This window comes from Oncorhynchus kisutch, linkage group LG17 (assembly GCF_002021735.2).
Source record: "Oncorhynchus kisutch isolate 150728-3 linkage group LG17, Okis_V2, whole genome shotgun sequence".
NCBI classification, from domain to species: domain Eukaryota; kingdom Metazoa; phylum Chordata; class Actinopteri; order Salmoniformes; family Salmonidae; genus Oncorhynchus; species Oncorhynchus kisutch.
Window position 1 is genome coordinate 15,577,128 of NC_034190.2, and position 19,903 is coordinate 15,597,030.

General features: G+C 43.6%; 1 protein-coding gene across 1 annotated transcript; it reads left to right on the top strand.

Moving 5' to 3' along the window:
• The first annotated feature begins 1,014 nt into the window (after nt 1-1,014).
• On the top strand, nt 1,015-19,171 carry LOC109907226 (RNA-binding protein 24). The gene is made up of 4 exons (XM_020505067.2): nt 1,015-1,503; nt 2,475-2,598; nt 3,102-3,156; nt 16,625-19,171. The coding sequence occupies exons 1-4, from the start codon at nt 1,336-1,338 to the stop codon at nt 16,977-16,979; spliced, it is 702 nt and encodes a 233-aa protein (XP_020360656.1). The 5' UTR covers nt 1,015-1,335; the 3' UTR covers nt 16,980-19,171.
• Nucleotides 19,172-19,903: the final 732 nt, after the last annotated feature.

Here is a 19,903-nt window from a genome sequence, read left to right on the forward strand (position 1 = left end):
TCTTATTATCCTTGTCATTATCATTAGGCCTATCGTTAGGCTATGTTGTATTTACAAGCCCTTCAAGACCCACAAGTGGACTTTCATCTGACCTCAAGGCACTCCGGTACTAAAATATACAATGTAACATTTTCGTATGATTTATAACCACACGCTTAAGCATTAAACGTTTTTTTCTGAATATCTGATCTTGAATGGACAGTGCAAAGCGTGCGCAATGGCTTCGGCCGCGTCTTTACACACGCACAGATCTTCCATGAAAGTCACATATAAAGGTTATCATAAACAGCCTTAAGATCCATCAACACTCGGTTGTATTCACTCCTAAACGCGTTTTACCATAGTTCAGTCATCAGTATCCTCATATGAGACATCAGGGGACCAGAAAACTGTAAATTGCTGTCCCGACCCATTGTCCTATATGCCTACATAGGCTAATGGTCTTGGTATAGCAGTGTCCCGTGTTTGATAGTCCCAAACAAAACTAAACACGACGGTAATGCATTATTCTATAAAGAAACTCAATCTAATTGGCATTTTGGGGCCCAGAGACTACACCTGTCTGCATTGGTCACGCTGCACTGCTGCTGCACTGCTGCTGCCACTTAAACACGGGCATAATGGGCCGGCTCGGGCCGACCACCTGCTGGAAGGTATCCCTTGGGACAGGGAGAGAACCAATATGTTAATTTTTAAGTCATACCTTTATGGAGTATAATTGGGTATTGTCTGTAAGACTGTGGGTTAATGCCAAAAATGTACCCAACCATCCTCCCTCTGAGCTATACAGTTGGTGTAAGACCAGGTCATTTTAGGGTTATGAAGAAAAAAATGATGACCATAACCGTCATGTTGGTTAAATATGTGGTAATATAGCCTATTCTTCCTCATCACATTGCAGGAATGGATCTTTTTCATTCTGCGCGCTTCCCAGCTGTTTGCTGGAGCGTGTAGTGGAGCATGTGGGCGGGCAGCAATGCACGCGCTGTACCGCCCTTGTGCTTGGAACGGGGTGGAGTTATGGGCAGCGCTTTTAGGAATGGGTCCGAAACATATTTAGTTAGTCAAGACAGTTACGGAGAAGAGTTGAAAACACCTGATGATCTCTTGGACAATCCGCTCCATATCTCATTTAAGTGTTGAAAGATAATCTACCTCGAATCTTGATTTTTGTTGAGTTTTGTGTTATTTCTCTGAAGCCTCTCCAGTTGTAAATCTCATATTGTTCATTTTTATAGAAATACTTATAAATAACGTAACTAGGTGATAAGGAAACATTGCACTATATTTTGGATTGTTTCTATTCTACTATTTTGCACTAAAATATTGGTGAAGATGCACACCACGCAGAAGGACACGACCTACACAAAGATTTTTGTCGGGGGTCTTCCGTATCACACCACGGATTCCAGTCTCAGGAAATATTTTGAAGTGTTCGGAGAAATTGAAGAAGCTGTCGTGATTACCGATCGACAGACCGGCAAATCCAGGGGGTATGGATTTGTAAGTATCAATATAGTATTTATTTGTCATAACTTTACGACACTTGCACTGTCTGTCAAATGCCTGCAATCTTTCAAATGGCAGCAAATCACATGTCATCGTTAAAGTGGGTGTTGGTTAGGCTAGTGAATTTCATAATATTTAATAGACATTGAAAAGTGTAAGTGTTTTATTGTTCATAAGTAGGCCTGTGTTTTCAGTTTGGAGCGTTCTATCATTGAAGATAACCGATAGGCTACATTACAACTTGTTGCGCCCTGGTATGTTCAGAATATGACTCTTGAGAAGATGATGTGCATGACGTCATCATTATGTCAACGATAAGAGCATTGATGAGAGAACGATAGGCTATACTATACAACTGTTTTAGGACCATGGTCCCCCGCTCTTTGATGCCATTTAGTTTGAAACACATTGATGTGAAAAATGATCCTGTAGTATCTGAGTTGAAAAGTTTTCCTTGGGTTTCTGGGTCAACTTATTTGAGAAAGACCTACCGCAGCCCCAAAAGCTCTTACATAGAGTAATTACTCTCAAATAGCATTCTTATAGTCATCAGCTCAGAAGCAGTTATGATCCTAATAAAGTAAGCTTGTCCTCAGCCAAGTACAGTGAAAAACTATGTACTGACATCAAGAGGTTCAATTATTTAGAGTAAATAAATACCTGTGGATACAGAAGTCTTCTATCCAGTATCTCTTCTGGAAAACAAAGAAATAACTCAGCAGGGCCTAAGATCTCAACTTACTATGAAGAATGACGGTTACCTATATTTTATAAATATTGAGTGACAGTTGGGCCGAAATGTAATGTCCATATTTTCTCAAATGTTTGCCCCTTTGCTAATGAATATGATCATTGGTGAATACTGATAGTTTTGATCATACTTTAACCATCCCCCTCACACTTCTTCTTCACCACCTTAACCTGCTTCTTCCCTATGCACTCTCCCTCTCTGTGTGTCCATACAGGTGACGATGGCTGACCGCTCGGCTGCAGACAGGGCCTGTAAAGATCCCAACCCCATCATCGATGGTAGGAAAGCCAACGTCAATCTGGCGTACCTGGGGGCCAAGCCACGGGTGATGCAGCCAGGTAAAAAATACCCCCCCCCCCCGCCCACACACACACACACACACACACAGTACTTTTTCAGCCACCTGTCCAGTATCTTAATGTTCTGAGGCCATTGAGGGTGTGTCCTAAAGAACATGCATCATGTCTCATCTTATAGCTTTGCATTTCTTTTTCATATTGTCCACATGTTTTCCACACAAATCATGTCTGGTTCAGAATACCATCACGATGAGCTAAATGTTTATTTTAATCCGTCTGTCGCATAAATATGGACAATTAATGTGTTCATTCAATACATGATTCAGGATGTTATTAAAATAACTTGTGTCTAGAATGTTCTGAATATCTGCGTCCCAAATGGCACCCTTTTTTCTCTGTATAGTGCACTTCTATTTGTCCTGATCAAAAGTAGTGCACTAAAATGTAGCGTACTAAATGGGCAATAGGGTGCCATTTGGGACACACACAATGCCATGAATAAGATCATCAATTCATTTAGACCATTCCACATCTCCATCCAGGTTTCACCTTTGGTGTTCCACAAATTCATCCTGCCTTTATCCAAAGGCCTTATGGGTAAGTACTGCAGCATCTTTGTGTTGAGGGGATGGTTGGGTGTTGATGAGAATACATTACAAATGACCTCATCATCATTGAGCTACTGTATATGAAACTACACAACATCTAAAGACCCAATGTTCCTCATTTGGCTAAAGTCTAGCGTTGTTAGACATGTTCATACAATGACATGTATGTTTGTATAATCTGTTTATTTAATTGTTTTGTGCTTACTCTGATTTTTCTCCATACTTGCATGATAATTATGTTGAAACAAAACATTTCACAAATCCTCTTTCTTTTTATCACTGACTACAGTTGACCAAAATGTACATTTAAGGTTTGTGTGAGTGAAAGAGAAAGTGTGTGTTCACAGTATGAGTGTGTGTGTGTGCATGTGTGTGTGTGTGTGTGTGTGTGTGTCTGTGTGTGTGTGTGTTATTTGTTGAATACAACTGATGGAAAGTTACAGCCTCAATGACTCAATGTTATCTATCTCTCTGGTCCGACAGGCTCGATATGGGTTAAGATAACTGGTGGTTTCAGGATTAGTGCTGTGAGCATGTCACAGATCAGACCAGGGGAATTACCTGTAATCTCAAACACACACAAACAAGCTCAAATGGTGATTATAGATGCATGTATGTTGATTTTAAATTTTGGTTTTGAGTTTAAATTTGTTGAATAGCAATTAGAGCTTTGTGTGCTGTTTTACTGTTATGAAGTGGTGTTGATAGCTAAACCGTGTGTTTTCTATTTAATGAAAAAAACATGAATTGAAGATTTTTGGGGGTGTTCTTTTCCATTTTTCTGGAAGAATGTGGACTTCTGTAGGGAGAGGGATTTTTGGGGGTGTTCTTTTCCATTTTTCTGGAAGAATGTGGACTTCTGTAGGGAGAGGGATTTTTTTTACATTTCTTTATTTGATTTGATGCTTTGGTGCTGTAGCTTGTGGTTGACCTTTTCTTTGGTAACAGGATGTTCCTTATATGTTTTTGGATGTCTTGTTGGTGTGATCACGCGGTGTGATTTAAAAACATTACTTCCCACCACTCACCCCTACTCCAAACTGACCCCACCAAAACCCATCAACTCATTGCTTGCATGTGTCTTTTGTAATAATTCTAGCATTAACACCTAAACTCTCAAACTCACCCTCTCTGTCTCTCTGTCTTTCTCTCTCATTCTCGTATTCACTCTGTTTCTCTCTCTCTCTCTCGCTCTGTCTTTCTCGTATTCATTCTCGTATTCACTCTGTTTCTCTCTCTCTCTCTCGCTCTGTCTTTCTCGTATTCATTCTCGTATTCTCTCTCTCATTCTCGTATTCTCTCTCTCTTTTCTCTCTTTCTCTCTCTCTCTCTCTCATTCTCATATTCACTCTCTCTCTCTCTCTCTCTCTCTCTCTCTCATTTTCATATTCACTCTCTCTCTCTCTCTCGCTCTCTGTCTTTCTCATTCTCATATTCACTCTCGCACTCTCTCGCACTCTCTCTCTATCCCTCTCTCTCACTCTCTCATTATTTCTCTCTCCCTCCATCTATCTATCCCTATATGGTATACTTCAGGCCCTTACGACTCTCAGGAGAGCTGCTGTGTCTCATTCAGAGATAATGATGTCTGTTCACAGGAAAGTAATCTTTGGAAAAATGACTACCAAGGCACATGGGATGAGTACATATACATTACCTTCGGAAAGTATTCATACCCCTCAACTTTTTCCACATTTTGTTAGGTTACAGCCTTATTATAAAATGTATTACATTTCCTCATCAATCTACACACAATACCCCATAATGACAAAGCAAAAACAGGTTTAAATTTTTTTTCTCCAAATGTATATTGCAATATATACTGCAATATAGACAATTTATTTATATACATACAAAATAATAATAATATCACATTTACATATGTATTCAGACCCTTTACTCAGTACTTTGTTGAAGTACCTTTGGCAGAGATTCCATCCTCGATTCTTCTTGGGTAACATGTTACAAGCTTGGCACACCTGTATTTTGGGAGTTTCTCCCATTCTTCTCTGCAGATCCTCTCAAGCTCTGTCAGGTTGGATGGGGAGCGTTGCTGCACAGCTATTTTCAGGTCTCTCCAGAGATGTTTCGATGGGGTGATGGGGTTCAAGTCTCGGCTCTGGCTGGGCCACTCAAGGACATTCAGAGACTTGTTCTGAAGCCACTCCTGCGTTGTCTTGGCTGTGTGCTTGGGGTCATTGTCCTGTTGGAAGGTGAACCTTCGCCCCAGTCTGAGGGCCTGAGCGCTCTGGAGCAGGTTTTCATCAAGGATCTCTCTGTACTTTGCTCTGTTAATCTTTGCCTCGATCCTGACTAGTCTCCCAGTCCCTACCACTGAAAACATCCCCACAGCATGATGCTGCCACCATGCTTCACTGTAGGGAATGTGGCAGGTTTCCTCCAGATGTGATGCTTGTCATTCAGGCCAAAGAGTTCAAACTTGGTTTCATCAGACCAGAGAATCTTGTTTCTCATGGTCTGAGAGTCTTTCGGTGCTTTTTGGCAAACTCCAAGTGGGCCGTCATTTGCATTTTACCGAGGAGTGGCTTCCGTCTGGCCACTCTACCATAAAGGCCTGATTGGTGGAATGCTGCAGAGATGGTTGTCTTTCTGGAAGGTTCTCCCATCTCCACAGAGGAACTCTAGTGCTCTGTCAAAGTGACCATCAGGTTCTTGGTCACCTCCCTGACCAAGGCCCTTCTCCCCCAATTGTTCAGTTGTCAATTTAAGCATGATGGAGGCCACTGTGTTCTTGGGGACCTTCAAATTTGAAGACATTTTTTGGTACCCTTCCCCAGATCTGTGCCTCGACACAATCCTGTCTCAGAGCTATATGGACAATTCCTTCGACCTCATGGCTTGGTTTTTGCTCTGACATGCACTGTCAACTGTGGGACCTTATATAGACAGGTGTGTGCCTTTCCAAATCATGTCCAATCAATTGAATTTTCCACAAGTGGACTCCAATCAAGTTGTAGAAACATCTCAAGGATGATCAATGGGAACAGGATGCACCTAAGCTCAATTTCGAGTCTCATAGCAAAGGGTCTGAATAGTTATGTAAATAAGGTGTTTCTGTTTTTATTTTTAATACGTTTGCAAACATTTCTAAAAACCTGTTTTTGCTTTGTCGTTATGGGGTATTGTGTGTAGATTGCTGAGAAAAAACATATTTAATCCATTTTAGAATAAGGCTGTAACGTAACAAAATGTGGAAAAAGTCACAGGGTCTGAAGTCGTTCCGAAGGCTCTGTATCTCCACACTGAAGGATATATTTTTACTAGTTTAGTTGATGCAAAACACCTTACTATCGTGTGTTTGTGTAAGTATGTGTGTGTCCTGTTGTGTGTAGTAGTCCAGTGCAGTGGTAGAGCAGTGCCCCACAGTCTCTACTGTGACACAAACAAATGTCTGGATGCCACAGCCTCTGAAAAAGCTTCCGTCACATGGGCTGCAGCGTTAAGGAAAACAAGCTTCTCCATTGTGCCTCACAAAGGCTGGAGTGCTGACGCCGCAGTCGTATGAAGTGTGCGCTAGGGAGCAGGGGGCTAGGGCTCTCTCTGTCATGTCAAAATCATCCGCTCTTTAAAAACAGCCCAACAGATGCTGGCTAGAGGCCCCGGGGAGGTTTAAAGGGCCACAGGCATACATAGATACAGCTGTGGTAGGTCAGCCACTTCTATACATTATATCCCAAGGCCAGAGACATAGGGTATGTCCCAATGCTACCATTTTCCCTATATAGAGCACTACTTTTGACCAGTGCCCTAATGAAACATAGTGCACTATGAAGAGAATAGGGTGCCATATGGGACACAGCCATAGAAACAGCTGTGGGCGGGCAGCAACCAGCTCCTTGGCTATCACCACACTATAGCATGTAACAGCACCAACCGGGACCATAGTTGTTATTATAGCACCATGCCACCCCTCTACACTTCTCACATTTAGTTAAGGCCTGGCTCCTCAGATAGCCGAACGGTTTTAATGGGGCAGAGAACAACAGGTGTGTACCCCCTCCCCCCCATCGATGATGTCACCCACATGGCATGTGATGGGAACAGACCTTTATTTAGCCTGAACTTTACCAACCACTGGTCGGCAGGACTGCAACGGTCCAAACACAGGAAGATAATATATTTACAAAGAGCATTGAGAAACATAGTAACCTTAGTATTTTTTTTTACCTCACTTGTATCCATAGGGAAAAGAGGTCATTTTAATGGGAGTCAGAGGGTAGACAATGCTTCCCATGATCAACAGTGATACATAAATTATTTGGTGTGTGTGTGTGTGTGTGTGTGTGTGTGTGTGTGTGTGTTTGAGTGTTAGGTGACACAGCATTTGCCAACATAGAAGAGGTTTATGCTGTTGGAGATGGAGAAACAGGTTGTGGTCGTCTAATGTTGAATGGGAGAGATAAATAGTAGGAACGATGGAGGGAGAGAGAGAGGATGGGATAGATAGAAAGAGAAAGTGAATAAAGGTAGGGTGGGATTTAATCCCAGATGACTTCTAGGGATGGGAACATTCCACAGTAAGATGTATGTAGGATGATAGGCAAGCAGAAAATAGCTGGGGCCCAGCCTCCAGTCTCTCCTGTCAATCATAAATGAGGCCAGGCAACAAAGAGCATGTCTGAGACCAGATCCACATTAAAGGAAAGGCTTCCTGCAGTTACATGACTACTTATGGAAACATACTTGTTTGTACCTTGCCTATACTGGACTATGATATATTTCTAAAAAACCAACAGGGATGATTCTCTCTTGGGCAGAATGATCACTTCTACCAGTCCAATTTAGGCTTACGAGCATGGGCCATTTTAGCGTATGTGCCCAATATTCCCTATATATTACACTACTGTTGGGTCCCGGTCAAAAGTAGTGCACTTTAATGGGAATATCGTGCCATTTGGGATGCAAGCTTTATTTTTATTTATTTTATTTGTTTATTTTACCTTTATTTAACCAGGTAGGCAAGTTGAGAACAAGTTCTCATTTACAATTGCGACCTGGCCAAGATAAAGCAAAGCAGTTCGACAGATACAACGACACAGAGTTACACATGGAGTAAAACAAACATACAGTCAATAATACAGTATAAACAAGTCTATATACAATGTGAGCAAATGAGGTGAGAAGGGAGGTAAAGGCAAAAAAGGCCATGGTGGCAAAGTAAATACAATATAGCAAGTAAAATACTGGAATGGTAGTTTTGCAATGGAAGAATGTACAAAGTAGAAATAAGAATAATGGGGTGCAAAGGAGCAAAATAAATAAATAAATAAAAATGAAATACAGTTGGGAAAGAGGTAGTTGTTTGGGCTAAATTATAGGTGGGCTATGTACAGGTGCAGTAATCTGTGAGCTGCTCTGACAGTTGGTGCTTAAAGCTAGTGAGGGAGATAAGTGTTTCCAGTTTCAGAGATTTTTGTAGTTCGTTCCAGTCATTGGCAGCAGAGAACTGGAAGGAGAGGCGGCCAAAGAAAGAATTGGTTTTGGGGGTGACTAGAGAGATATACCTGCTGGAGCGTGTGCTACAGGTGGGAGATGCTATGGTGACCAGCGAGCTGAGATAAGGGGGGACTTTACCTAGCAGGGTCTTGTAGATGACATGGAGCCAGTGGGTTTGGCGATGAGTAGGAAGCGAGGGCCAGCCAACGAGAGCGTACAGGTCGCAATGGTGGGTAGTATATGGGGCTTTGGTGACAAAACGGATGGCACTGTGATAGACTGCATCCAATTTGTTGAGTAGGGTATTGGAGGCTATTTTGTAAATGACATCGCCAAAGTCGAGGATTGGTAGGATGGTCAGTTTTACAAGGGTATGTTTGGCAGCATGAGTGAAGGATGCTTTGTTGCGAAATAGGAAGCCAATTCTAGATTTAACTTTGGATTGGAGATGTTTGATATGGGTCTGGAAGGAGAGTTTACAGTCTAACCAGACACCTAAGTATTTGTAGTTGTCCACGTATTCTAAGTCAGAGCCGTCCAGAGTAGTGATGTTGGACAGGCGGGTAGGAGCAGGTAGCGATCGGTTGAAGAGCATGCATTTAGTTTTACTTGTATTTAAGAGCAATTGGAGGCCACGGAAGGAGAGTTGTATGGCATTGAAGCTTGCCTGGAGGGTTGTTAACACAGTGTCCAAAGAAGGGCCGGAAGTATACAGAATGGTGTCATCTGCGTAGAGGTGGATCAGGGACTCACCAGCAGCAAGAGCGACCTCATTGATGTATACAGAGAAGAGAGTCGGTCCAAGAATTGAACCCTGTGGCACCCCCATAGAGACTGCCAGAGGTCCGGACAGCAGACCCTCCGATTTGACACACTGAACTCTATCAGAGAAGTAGTTGGTGAACCAGGCGAGGCAATCATTTGAGAAACCAAGGCTGTCGAGTCTGCCGATGAGGATGTGGTGATTGACAGAGTCGAAAGCCTTGGCCAGATCAATGAATACGGCTGCACAGTAATGTTTCTTATCGATGGCGGTTAAGATATCGTTTAGGACCTTGAGCGTGGCTGAGGTGCACCCATGACCAGCTCTGAAACCAGATTGCATAGCAGAGAAGGTATGGTGAGATTCGAAATGGTCGGTAATCTGTTTGTTGACTTGGCTTTCGAAGACCTTAGAAAGGCACGGTAGGATAGATATAGGTCTGTAGCAGTTTGGGTCAAGAGTGTCCCCCCCTTTGAAGAGGGGGATGACCGCAGCTGCTTTCCAATCTTTGGGAATCTCAGACGACAATAAAGAGAGGTTGAACAGGCTAGTAATAGGGGTGGCAACAATTTCGGCAGATAATTTTAGAAAGAAAGGGTCCAGATTGTCTAGCCCGGCTGATTTGTAGGGGTCCAGATTTTGCAGCTCTTTCAGAACATCAGCTGAATGGATTTGGGAGAAGGAGAAATGGGGAAGGCTTGGGCGAGTTGCTGTTGGGGGTGCAGTGCTGTTGTCCGGGGTTGGAGTAGCCAGGTGGAAAGCATGGCCAGCCGTAGAAAAATGCTTATTGAAATTCTCAATTATGGTGGATTTATCAGTGGTGACAGTGTTTCCTATCTTCAGTGCAGTGGGCAGCTGGGAGGAGGTGTTCTATTCTCCATGGACTTTACAGTGTCCCAGAACTTTTTTGAGTTAGTGTTGCAGGAAGCAAATTTCTGCTTGAAAAAGCTAGCCTTGGCTTTTCTAACTGCCTGTGTATAATGGTTTCTAGCTTCCCTGAACAGCTGCATATCACGGGGGCTGTTCAATGCTAATGCAGAATGCCATAGGATGTTTTTGTGTTGGTTAAGGGCAGTCAGGTCTGGGGAGAACCAAGGGCTATATCTGTTCCTGGTTCTAAATTTCTTGAATGGGGCATGTTTATTTAAGATGGTTAGGAAGGCATTTAAAAAAAATATCCAGGCATCCTCTACTGACGGGATGAGATCAATATCCTTTCAGGATACCCCGGCCAGGTCAATTAGAAAGGCCTGCTCGCAGAAGTGTTTCAGGGAGCGTTTTACAGTGATGAGTGGAGGTCGTTTGACTGCTGACCCATTACGGATGCAGGCAATAAGGCAGTGATCGCTGAGATCTTGGTTGAAGACAGCAGAGGTGTATTTAGAGGGGAAGTTGGTTAGGATGATATCTATGAGGGTGCCTGTGTTTAAGGCTTTGGGGAGGTACCTGGTAGGTTCATTGATAATTTGTGTGAGATTGAGGGCATCAAGTTTAGATTGTAGGATGGCTGGGGTGTTAAGCATGTTCCAGTTTAGGTCGCCTAGCAGCACAAACTCTGAAGATAGATGGGGGGCAATCAGTTCACATATGGTGTCCAGAGCACAGCTGGGGGCAGAGGGTGGTCTATAGCAGGCGGCAACGGTGAGAGACTTGTTTTTAGAGAGGTGGATTTTTAAAAGTAGAAGTTCAAATTGTTTGGGTACAGACCTGGATAGTAGGACAGAACTCTGCAGGCTATCTTTGCAGTAGATTGCAACACCGCCCCCTTTGGCAGTTCTATCTTGTCTGAAAATGTTGTAGTTTGGAATAAAAATTTCTGAATTTTTGGTGGTTTTCCTAAGCCAGGATTCAGACACAGCTAGAACATCCGGGTTGGCAGAGTGTGCTAAAGCAGTGAATAGAACAAGCTTAGGGAGGAGGCTTCTAATGTTAACATGCATGAAACCAAGGCTATTACGGTTACAGAAGTCGTCAAAAGAGAGCGCCTGGGGAATAGGAGTGGAGCTAGGCACTGCAGGGCCTGGATTCACCTCTACATCGCCAGAGGAACATAGGAGGAGTAGAATAAGGGTACGGCTAAAAGCTATGAGAATTGGTCGTCTAGAACGTCTGGAACATAGAGTAAAAGGAGGTTTCTGGGGGCGATAAAATAGCATCAAGGTATAATGTACAGACAAAGGTATGGTAGGATGTGAATACAGTGGAGGTAAACCTAGGTATTGAGTGATGAAGAGAGAGATATTGTCTCTAGAAACATCATTGAAACCAGGAGATGTCATTGCATGTGTGGGTGGTGGAACTAATAGGTTGGATAAGGTATAGTGAGCAGGACTAGAGGCTCTACAGTGAAATAAGCCAATAAACACTAACCAGAACAGCAATGGACAAGACATATTGACATTAAGGAGAGGCATGCTTAGTCGAGTGATCAAAAGGGTCCAGTGAGTGGAGAGGTTGGTTGGGGTTCACGGTGATTTAGACAGCTAGCCAGGCCATCGGTAGCAAGCTAGCATAGGATGGAGGTCTGTTGTTAGCCACCTCTTGCGTTCCGTCAGTAGATTAGTGGGGTTCCGTGTGGTAGAGGGGATTAATCCAAATCACACAACAACAACAAAAATAAAAACAATAGATATAGTTATAGAGGCCCAAGAAGAAAACATAATAATAATAAAAATAAATAAATTGTCCGATTGTCTATTCAGATAGCAGCCGGTAAGACAGCTAACGGTTAGCAGGCCGCAGATGGGCGTTCAGGTAACGTCGCGACGGAGGAGCCAGCCGGATCTCCTTCGGGTAGATAACGTTGGCAGTCCAGTTGTGAAGGCCCGGTGGGGCTCCGCGTAGGCAGTAAAACGGGTCTGGATAGGTGACTGCAGCCCAGGAGTGATTGATGGAACTCAGGAGTGATTGACGGAGCTGGCTAGCTCCGGAATAATTGATGTTTGCTCCGGAATCGACGAAGGCCGATAGTCACACGGATAGCAGCTAGCTAGCTGTGAGATCCGGGTATGAATGTCCAGAGAGCAGTCGAAATCCAGGGACATGGAGAGAAAAATTGGTCCGGTATGTTCCGTTCCGAGCTGCGCTGCGCCGTACAGAACTGCCGATAGATTTTCGAGCTAAAGGATAGCTGATGACCACAAATCGTGGTTAGCTGAATACTAACGATTTGCCAGTAAAGGAGCTAACTAGCTTCTGAACTAGCTTCTGATTAGCTTCTGGCTAGTTTCAGGCTAGCTTCTTGGAGTTTCTGGCTAGCTTCTTGGAGGATTACAGATTTGAGGTAAATAATACTTTTTTATAAATATAAATTGGTGAGGCGGGTTGCAGGAGAGTGTTTTGAAGATGAGTTGATGGAAAATAAAAATAAAATGTATGTGAAAAAAGTTGTAAATATATATATATACAGGACACGACAAGACGAGGACAAAAGACGTCTGAACTGCTATGCCACCTTGGATAAGTTATATCCAACACCAGTATGTTTCACCACCATTGAAACATACAAGTTGAATGCTGTTGAATGCTCATTCTCTACAATTGCGAATGTGCTACTACAGAACACCTGAGTGTGTGTTCTAGCTCATAACATGTAGGGTGTCCACCCTTTCTGCACAGAGTGGGTGAAAACCCACTTTGGTGATGAAATTTCACCCATTATGTTATAAAATACATTTTACCCAGACAAATATGATTATTCATGCTCTGAATCGTTCAGTCTTTATCTAACATTTCATAGGATTTAACATGTTGTGGCATGTCTGCAAAGTTGTTTCCGTGGGTCGCAAAAAGCAGAATTAGCATAACACGAGCTAAATTAAATGTAAAAGTCTGAAAATAAAAAGCTTGCGGTAATCTCAGTGCTCCGTTAACATTTCACAGAGATACGCTTGTTTTTGTGAGAAATCATCGAAAAATAACAGCAATTTCGCATTAATATGAGAAGTTTATACTAAAAGATTAAAATACTACTTAATGTCTCAAAATCAATATATTGTTGAATGCCCTGACGATTCGAAAATCAATCAAATTCAATCAAATTTGATTTATGAAGCCCTTTTTACATCATCCGATGTCATAAAGTTCTAATCCAGAAACCCAGCCTAAAACCCCAAACAGCAAGCAATGCAGGTGTAGAAGCACGGTGGCTAGGAAAAACTCCCTAGAAAGGCAGGAACCTAGGAAGAAACCTAGAGAGGAACCAGGCTATGAGGGGTGGCCAGTCCTCTTCTGGCTGTGCTGGGTGGAGATTCTAACAGTACATGGCCAAGATGTTCAAACGTTCATAGATGACCAGCAGGGTCAGATAATAATAATCACAGTGGTTGTAGACGGTGCAACAGTTCAGCACCTCAGGAGTAAATGTCAGTTGGCTTTTCATAGCCGATCATTTAGTTAGACAGCAGGTGCGGTAGAGAGAGAGTCAAAAACAGCAGGTACAGGACAAGGTAGCACGTCCGGTGAACAGGTCAGGGTTCCATAGCCGCAGGCAGAACAGTCGAAACTGGAGCAGCAGCACGACCAGGTGAACTGGGGACAGCAAGGAGTCATCAGGACAGGTAGTTCAGAGGCATGGTCCTTGGGCTCAGGTCCTCCGGGGGAAGAGAGAGAGAATTAGAGGGAGTATTCTTAAATTCACATAGGACACTGGATAAGACATGAGAAATACTCCAGATATAACAGACTGACCCTAGCCCCTCTGACACATAAACTATTGCAGCATAAATACTGGAGGCTGAGACAGGAGGGGTTGAGTTCAACGGGAAAGTGAGCCTGTCAGGTAGCCTTCATTCTTGCACAGCATCCAGCCTAGCTGAGGCGAAAGCATCTTCCTTATTTGTTACCACTTATTATCTCTGGCCTCCATTGATTTACTCAACATCATTTTGGCCATCCTACAAGGGTAAAACCTCTAACGTTTGAACGGATTGTGATAGAGACATGAGGTTTGCACCATTGGTTTTCTTAGAGGATAATCTACACAATACATAACACATTGGTCAAAATATGCCTTTTTGATTTGATAGCCTATAACATGTTTCATATGTGGTGTGAAAGAGCTTCTTTTTGTGTAAGTTGTCTCCATACTGTAAAATATAATAGTGTCGAAAATAGCATTATGAAATACCTGTTTGACCCCACGGGAGACCATGACTGGGTAGCACTCTATTCCCTATATAGTGCACTACTTAACACAAACCCTATGGGAATGCATCCCATGTCTTAATATAGCTGTTAATGGGGAGGCACAACAATATCTACTTAACTACGGAGGCCAAGGGTGTTAGTTGAGGAATTGACCAAAGTGTCTGAATGTGTTTAAATTCTTCTCTCTGCGGTTTAGAATGGGTAGGGCAGTCTGGGTGTTTGTGTTGTTTTGTGGTGGATACCGCATTTGATATTTTGTTGTGTCACCATCCTTTGCGTGCCTGTTTGTGTGTGAGAGTTTTTCTTTGTAATCGCCCTTGTGTCTCGTGTTGTGTGAGTTTGTTGTGGTCTGTGTACATCCACTGTGTGTGTGTTTGTTGTGTTTGTTGTGTTTGTTGTGTGTCGTCCAGCCTGTGTGTGTGTGTGTGTGTGTGTGTGTGTGTGTGTGTGTGTGACTCCAGCCTGTGTTGTGACTGTAACACTGTGCTGAAACAGAAGCGTGCTAGCAGGCCAGGCCGAGGCATCTGCCAAGGATGTGATGTCATAGGAGCGCCTCTAACCTCTGACCCCGTTTAGTTTATTTCCTTTTTGTTTCTTTCAGTGAGTGGTTGTGGTTGTGGTTGTGGTGTGTTGGTGATCCATGTGGACAATGTTGACATTTCTTTTTTTTGACGCCTGTGTTTGTAGACTTGCTGTTGTTTTTCACTGCTTCCTCTTTGGGGATAGTGTTTTAAGATGTGATTGGTTGGGTAATGGAGTCCTGACAATAGGGTTGCCACGATAGATCTTGTCTTTCATTTCTCTTTTCTCCTCCTTCGATCCAGATTTGAAACTGAATGACAGTAAAAAAAAAGCTTCATCTCGCCATCTTGTTTCTTATTGGCTTAATTGATGTCAGTATATTTTAGGTCCAATCAAATGTTAGGTTGTTTCTCAAAAGATTTTAATGAGCTGTTGATGACATCATCACATCATGCACAGCATTCCAGACTGTCAAAAATCCACACCAGACCAGAACTCATCTAAATTCAACATTCACAATTGATTAAATGGTGATAAGCCAATAATAAAGTGATTATGTCACTCATGATGTCATAACACTGATTGTTACTCATTCCTTTGAATCATGAATCATGAACTTGACTCCAGTTTAGGAGGAATTTGATTCTTTATTCCCCCATCCAGGTCAACAACTTGAGTTTCCTCCACCAAAACAATAATATAACTTTCCCATCATCATGCTAGCTGATAGCGCGAGAGAGAGCCTAGGGATCCGAGCCTCACGGTCAGGATATGTCATGAAAGGCAGAATGTGCTCATTGTTCCTGATTGCTTATTTAATCAAAAGGTCCCCCTGAGTGCAGCTAGCCTAGCACCCCGCCCGGGGCTCTTTGTCTCAGCACAGAAGTGGAAACAGCCAGCAGTGTACTTTTTGAAAGCTGTCCAGCTGTCAAAATGACAGTGACATTTTCACAATGCCCCCCTCATCTCATAGACCTCCCTCCCTCCCTCCCATTTACCCTATCCCTCCCTCCCTCCCATTTACCCTATCCTCCCCTCCCGCCCTCCCTTACTCTATCCCCTCCTAAATAGGAATGGCACCAGGCTCAAATCGACATGACAAATCATGTTCTCTTCTCTCTCCATCGACCAAACTCAATCCTGTAAAGTCAGCTAAGCTTAGTGTACATGGATTGTCTCTCCAAGATGGCGTCAATGCTACCAAACACTTCCTTTGCCTAAATCTTTTACAACATGTGATAGGCAGGCAAGGTCATTGAAAACCCAAAATGTCTTTATATCCCTTATCAGAGAACACAACCCCTCTGATCTTTGAAGACCTCACCATTTTTCCACAGAGATATCTCTATTTTGGCAACCCTATATCTCTATTAGATACTAGCAGGTGTCTCCGTGGTGTTATTGACTGGTGTTTTGATGTATTGGGGGGCTCTTGGCCGCAGTGTGGTTGGGTTGGCTGTGGTTGGTTCTGCTGTCAGGCTGGGGGGTTGTTGCTGTCTGTCGGTGGCTGTGTAAGGCCAGGTCTGGGATCTCTACCTCTAACTCCCTGCCTGTCTCTGTCCTGCAGGATCCCTGCTCACTATGTGTACCCTCAGGCCTTCATGCAGCCAAGCACCATGGTTATCCCTCACGGCATGCAGCCCAGTGCTGCTTCTGCCTCCACCGCCTCCTCTCCGTACATCGACTACACCGGAGCAGCCTACGCACAGTACTCCGCCGCCGCGGCTAGCGCTGCTGCCGCCGCAGCCTACGAGCAGTATCCCTACGCCGCCTCCCCTGCGGCGGCCGGGTACCTAACCGCAGCCGGTTATGGCTATGTTCAGCAGCCCCTGGCTACGGCCGCACCGGGTTCAGCCGTGGCTGCAGCCGCAGCTTTCGGTCAGTACCAGCCTCAGCAGCTGCAAGCAGACCGCATGCAATAGCAGCCACTGCAGCCATTGGACACAACGGGATGGGAGGCCCGCGGCCGGCCTCGGCTGATTGGCTGTGAAGAGGAGAGGACGATGAAGAGGAAGAGAGAGGGGCCGTGTCGGTAAGAGGGTGATGATGATGGTGAGGTGGGAACTCCATACAGTAGCTTTCCAACTTGCTGTGTTTAAACCAAAAACTTTATAAATTCACAAAACTAAGTAAGGAAGGTGGATTTATCCTTATGATTATTATTGTTGTTATTAATATAATTATTACTATCATTATAATTGTAGTAGAGTATTTATTTCTAGAGGAGAAATACAACAACTAATCACAGTGGTTGTAGCTTGGTGTAAAACATGACTTTATGTTCCATTGCTGTCATTAACATAGGAGAGAGAGAGCGTTCTCTTTATGGGACACTTAGACGTGTCCCGAAGTGCCCTTGCAACCTATATTTACTATCACATTTCGAGGGCTCTTGTCCTTCTGTCTTTTCAAGTGCATTGAAGTAAATTGTCTGATAATCAGGGAAATGTATCAGTTTCCAGTGTGTTAGTAAAGACAACCTCTGCATGTCAGGGAGTAGTTGAAATAACTGTGGAGAAAAGGAGAAGATTTGTAGCTCGTGTCACACGTTAAGAACTACCTTTTTAACTTCCTGATGCTGAATGTCCCTTTTTTGACTCTGTATCTTGACCTCTTGACCTATGCAAAGCAAACAATTTACCAGGAGACAAAAAAACTGCAGGAATAACCGAAAATGCCGTCAACTCTTCAAAGGGCATCACAAACAATATGAAGGCAACTCGCAGAGAGAGAAAGAAAAGCATGTTTTCAGACAATGAGAAGCACCAAATCAGTTAGTCTCAAACACATGGCTGCATGCAAACACACGCACACACACACACGCATACACAGTTGCGTACATAGTGGTAAAGGTCAATGGGCCCAGTCGTGCTCTCTGCCTCTGTGCAATGGGATCTAGTCAGAGAGAAAGGGAGAGGGAGAGAGAGAGGGAGCAGCTGGGGAGGGGGCTGGCACAGTTCGCCCAGCGCCACACAGACGGATCACTCTGGAAATAACGCATCACTTGTCCTCATTTGTTGAGCTGTCACATTTTAATCCCGGGGCCCATTTGGGAACTGTCTCTCCTCTGTCCTGCCTGCCTGGCCCTGTCAGCACTTCCACCTCTGTCCTCTATCCTCTGTCCTCTGTCCTAGAGCCGACCGGCTGGGCTGGTGTCAGGTACACGAACACTTCCCTCCTATGCTAACCCTCACCAACCCCCTGGCCCTGTACCCACTCCTCACAGCCTCACCAACCCCCTGACCCTGTACCCACTCCTCACAGCCTCACCAATCCCCTGGCCCTGTACCCACTCCTCACAGCCTCACCAATCCCCTGGCCCTGTACCCACTCCTCACAGCGTCACCAATCCCCTGGCCCTGTACCCACTCCTCACAGCCTCACCAATCCCCTGGCCCTGTACCCACTCCTCACAGCCTCACCAATCCCCTGGCCCTGTACCCACTCCTCACAGCGTCACCAATCCCCTGGCCCTGTACCCTGGCCCTGTACCCACTCCTCACAGCCTCACCAACCCCCTGGCCCTGTACCCACTCCTCACAGCGTCACCAATCCCCTGGCCCTGTACCCTGGCCCTGTACCCACTCCTCATAGCCTCACCAATCCCCTGGCCCTGTACCCTGGCCCTGTACCCACTCCTCACAGCGTCACCAATCCCCTGGCCCTGTACCCTGGCCCTGTACCCACTCCTCACAGCCTCACCAACCCCCTGGCCCTGTACCCACTCCTCACAGCGTCACCAATCCCCTGGCCCTGTACCCTGGGGTGGTGATGGGGGATGTAGAGAAGGGGGGGGGGGGTGTGCCTTACATTTGTATTGCTATTTAAGAGAGTAAGAAAGGTGATCTACTATTTAAGATATTTATTTTGAGATTGGACTATGTTCTATGTGCTCTAATGACAGAGAATTAGTGGTGGTACTGTATTCATTTTATTATGTATTCATCTCAAGGTATATAAGTTATTGAGTAGATTTAGTTGTATTATAATTATTATTAACATACTCAACCAAAAATGTTAATGTAGGATTTATATAAGATACAATTCTGTATGTGCACTGTACAATTATACTTTTTGCCTTTTGAAATCTTAGAATAAATATTGGTTAGTTGAATGCCTTTTCTATGAAACTTTATTTAAATGCAGGCCTATTTGCATGCAGACTGTTACTCTGTCTCTTTTGTGTTTAGAACGGTTGGAAAAGACAAACAAAATCCTGACAAAAATGAGCTAATTGCTGCTTTATACATTAGAATGTATAGTTATTGTCATGGTTCGGATAGTTGTGCTTCTATTGCTTTTAATATACATCAGATGGGCTATTTTACACTGTTGGGAATTTTTATACTTGAACTATTTCTTACAAGGGAAAATATGAAAAATAAATGACAAAAAAAAAACATTTTAAGGAAGCTTTTTATTGTCACTGGATTAAGGCATGTACAGTGTTATTTACTATATTTAAATGCAAAGGTCCTGTTGGTAGTAAAACGGTATTTCAGAATTTCAACACTATTTACTCTAAATTGAAATAAAAGGTTCTATATTTAAAAAGAATACTGTTGTTTTTTTAAAGATGGATGTTGAATTGATGTTAAGTTGATGTCAAATTGATGTTAAGTTGATGTTGAATTGATGTTGTCTTCAGGTTGGGTGTCTTTTTGTGGGCCTTAGTATGGAGGCCTGAGACCATTGATAGTCTGCAGAGCAAATTAGGTATGAAGCTGCCAAAGGATGGTTATTAGGTATGAAGCTATAGGATGTCTATTAAACACCTATAAACAGACTTGCTGTTTTTTTGTGCAAACATAAACATAAAACATAACCAAAGCTGTTAATATGGTTG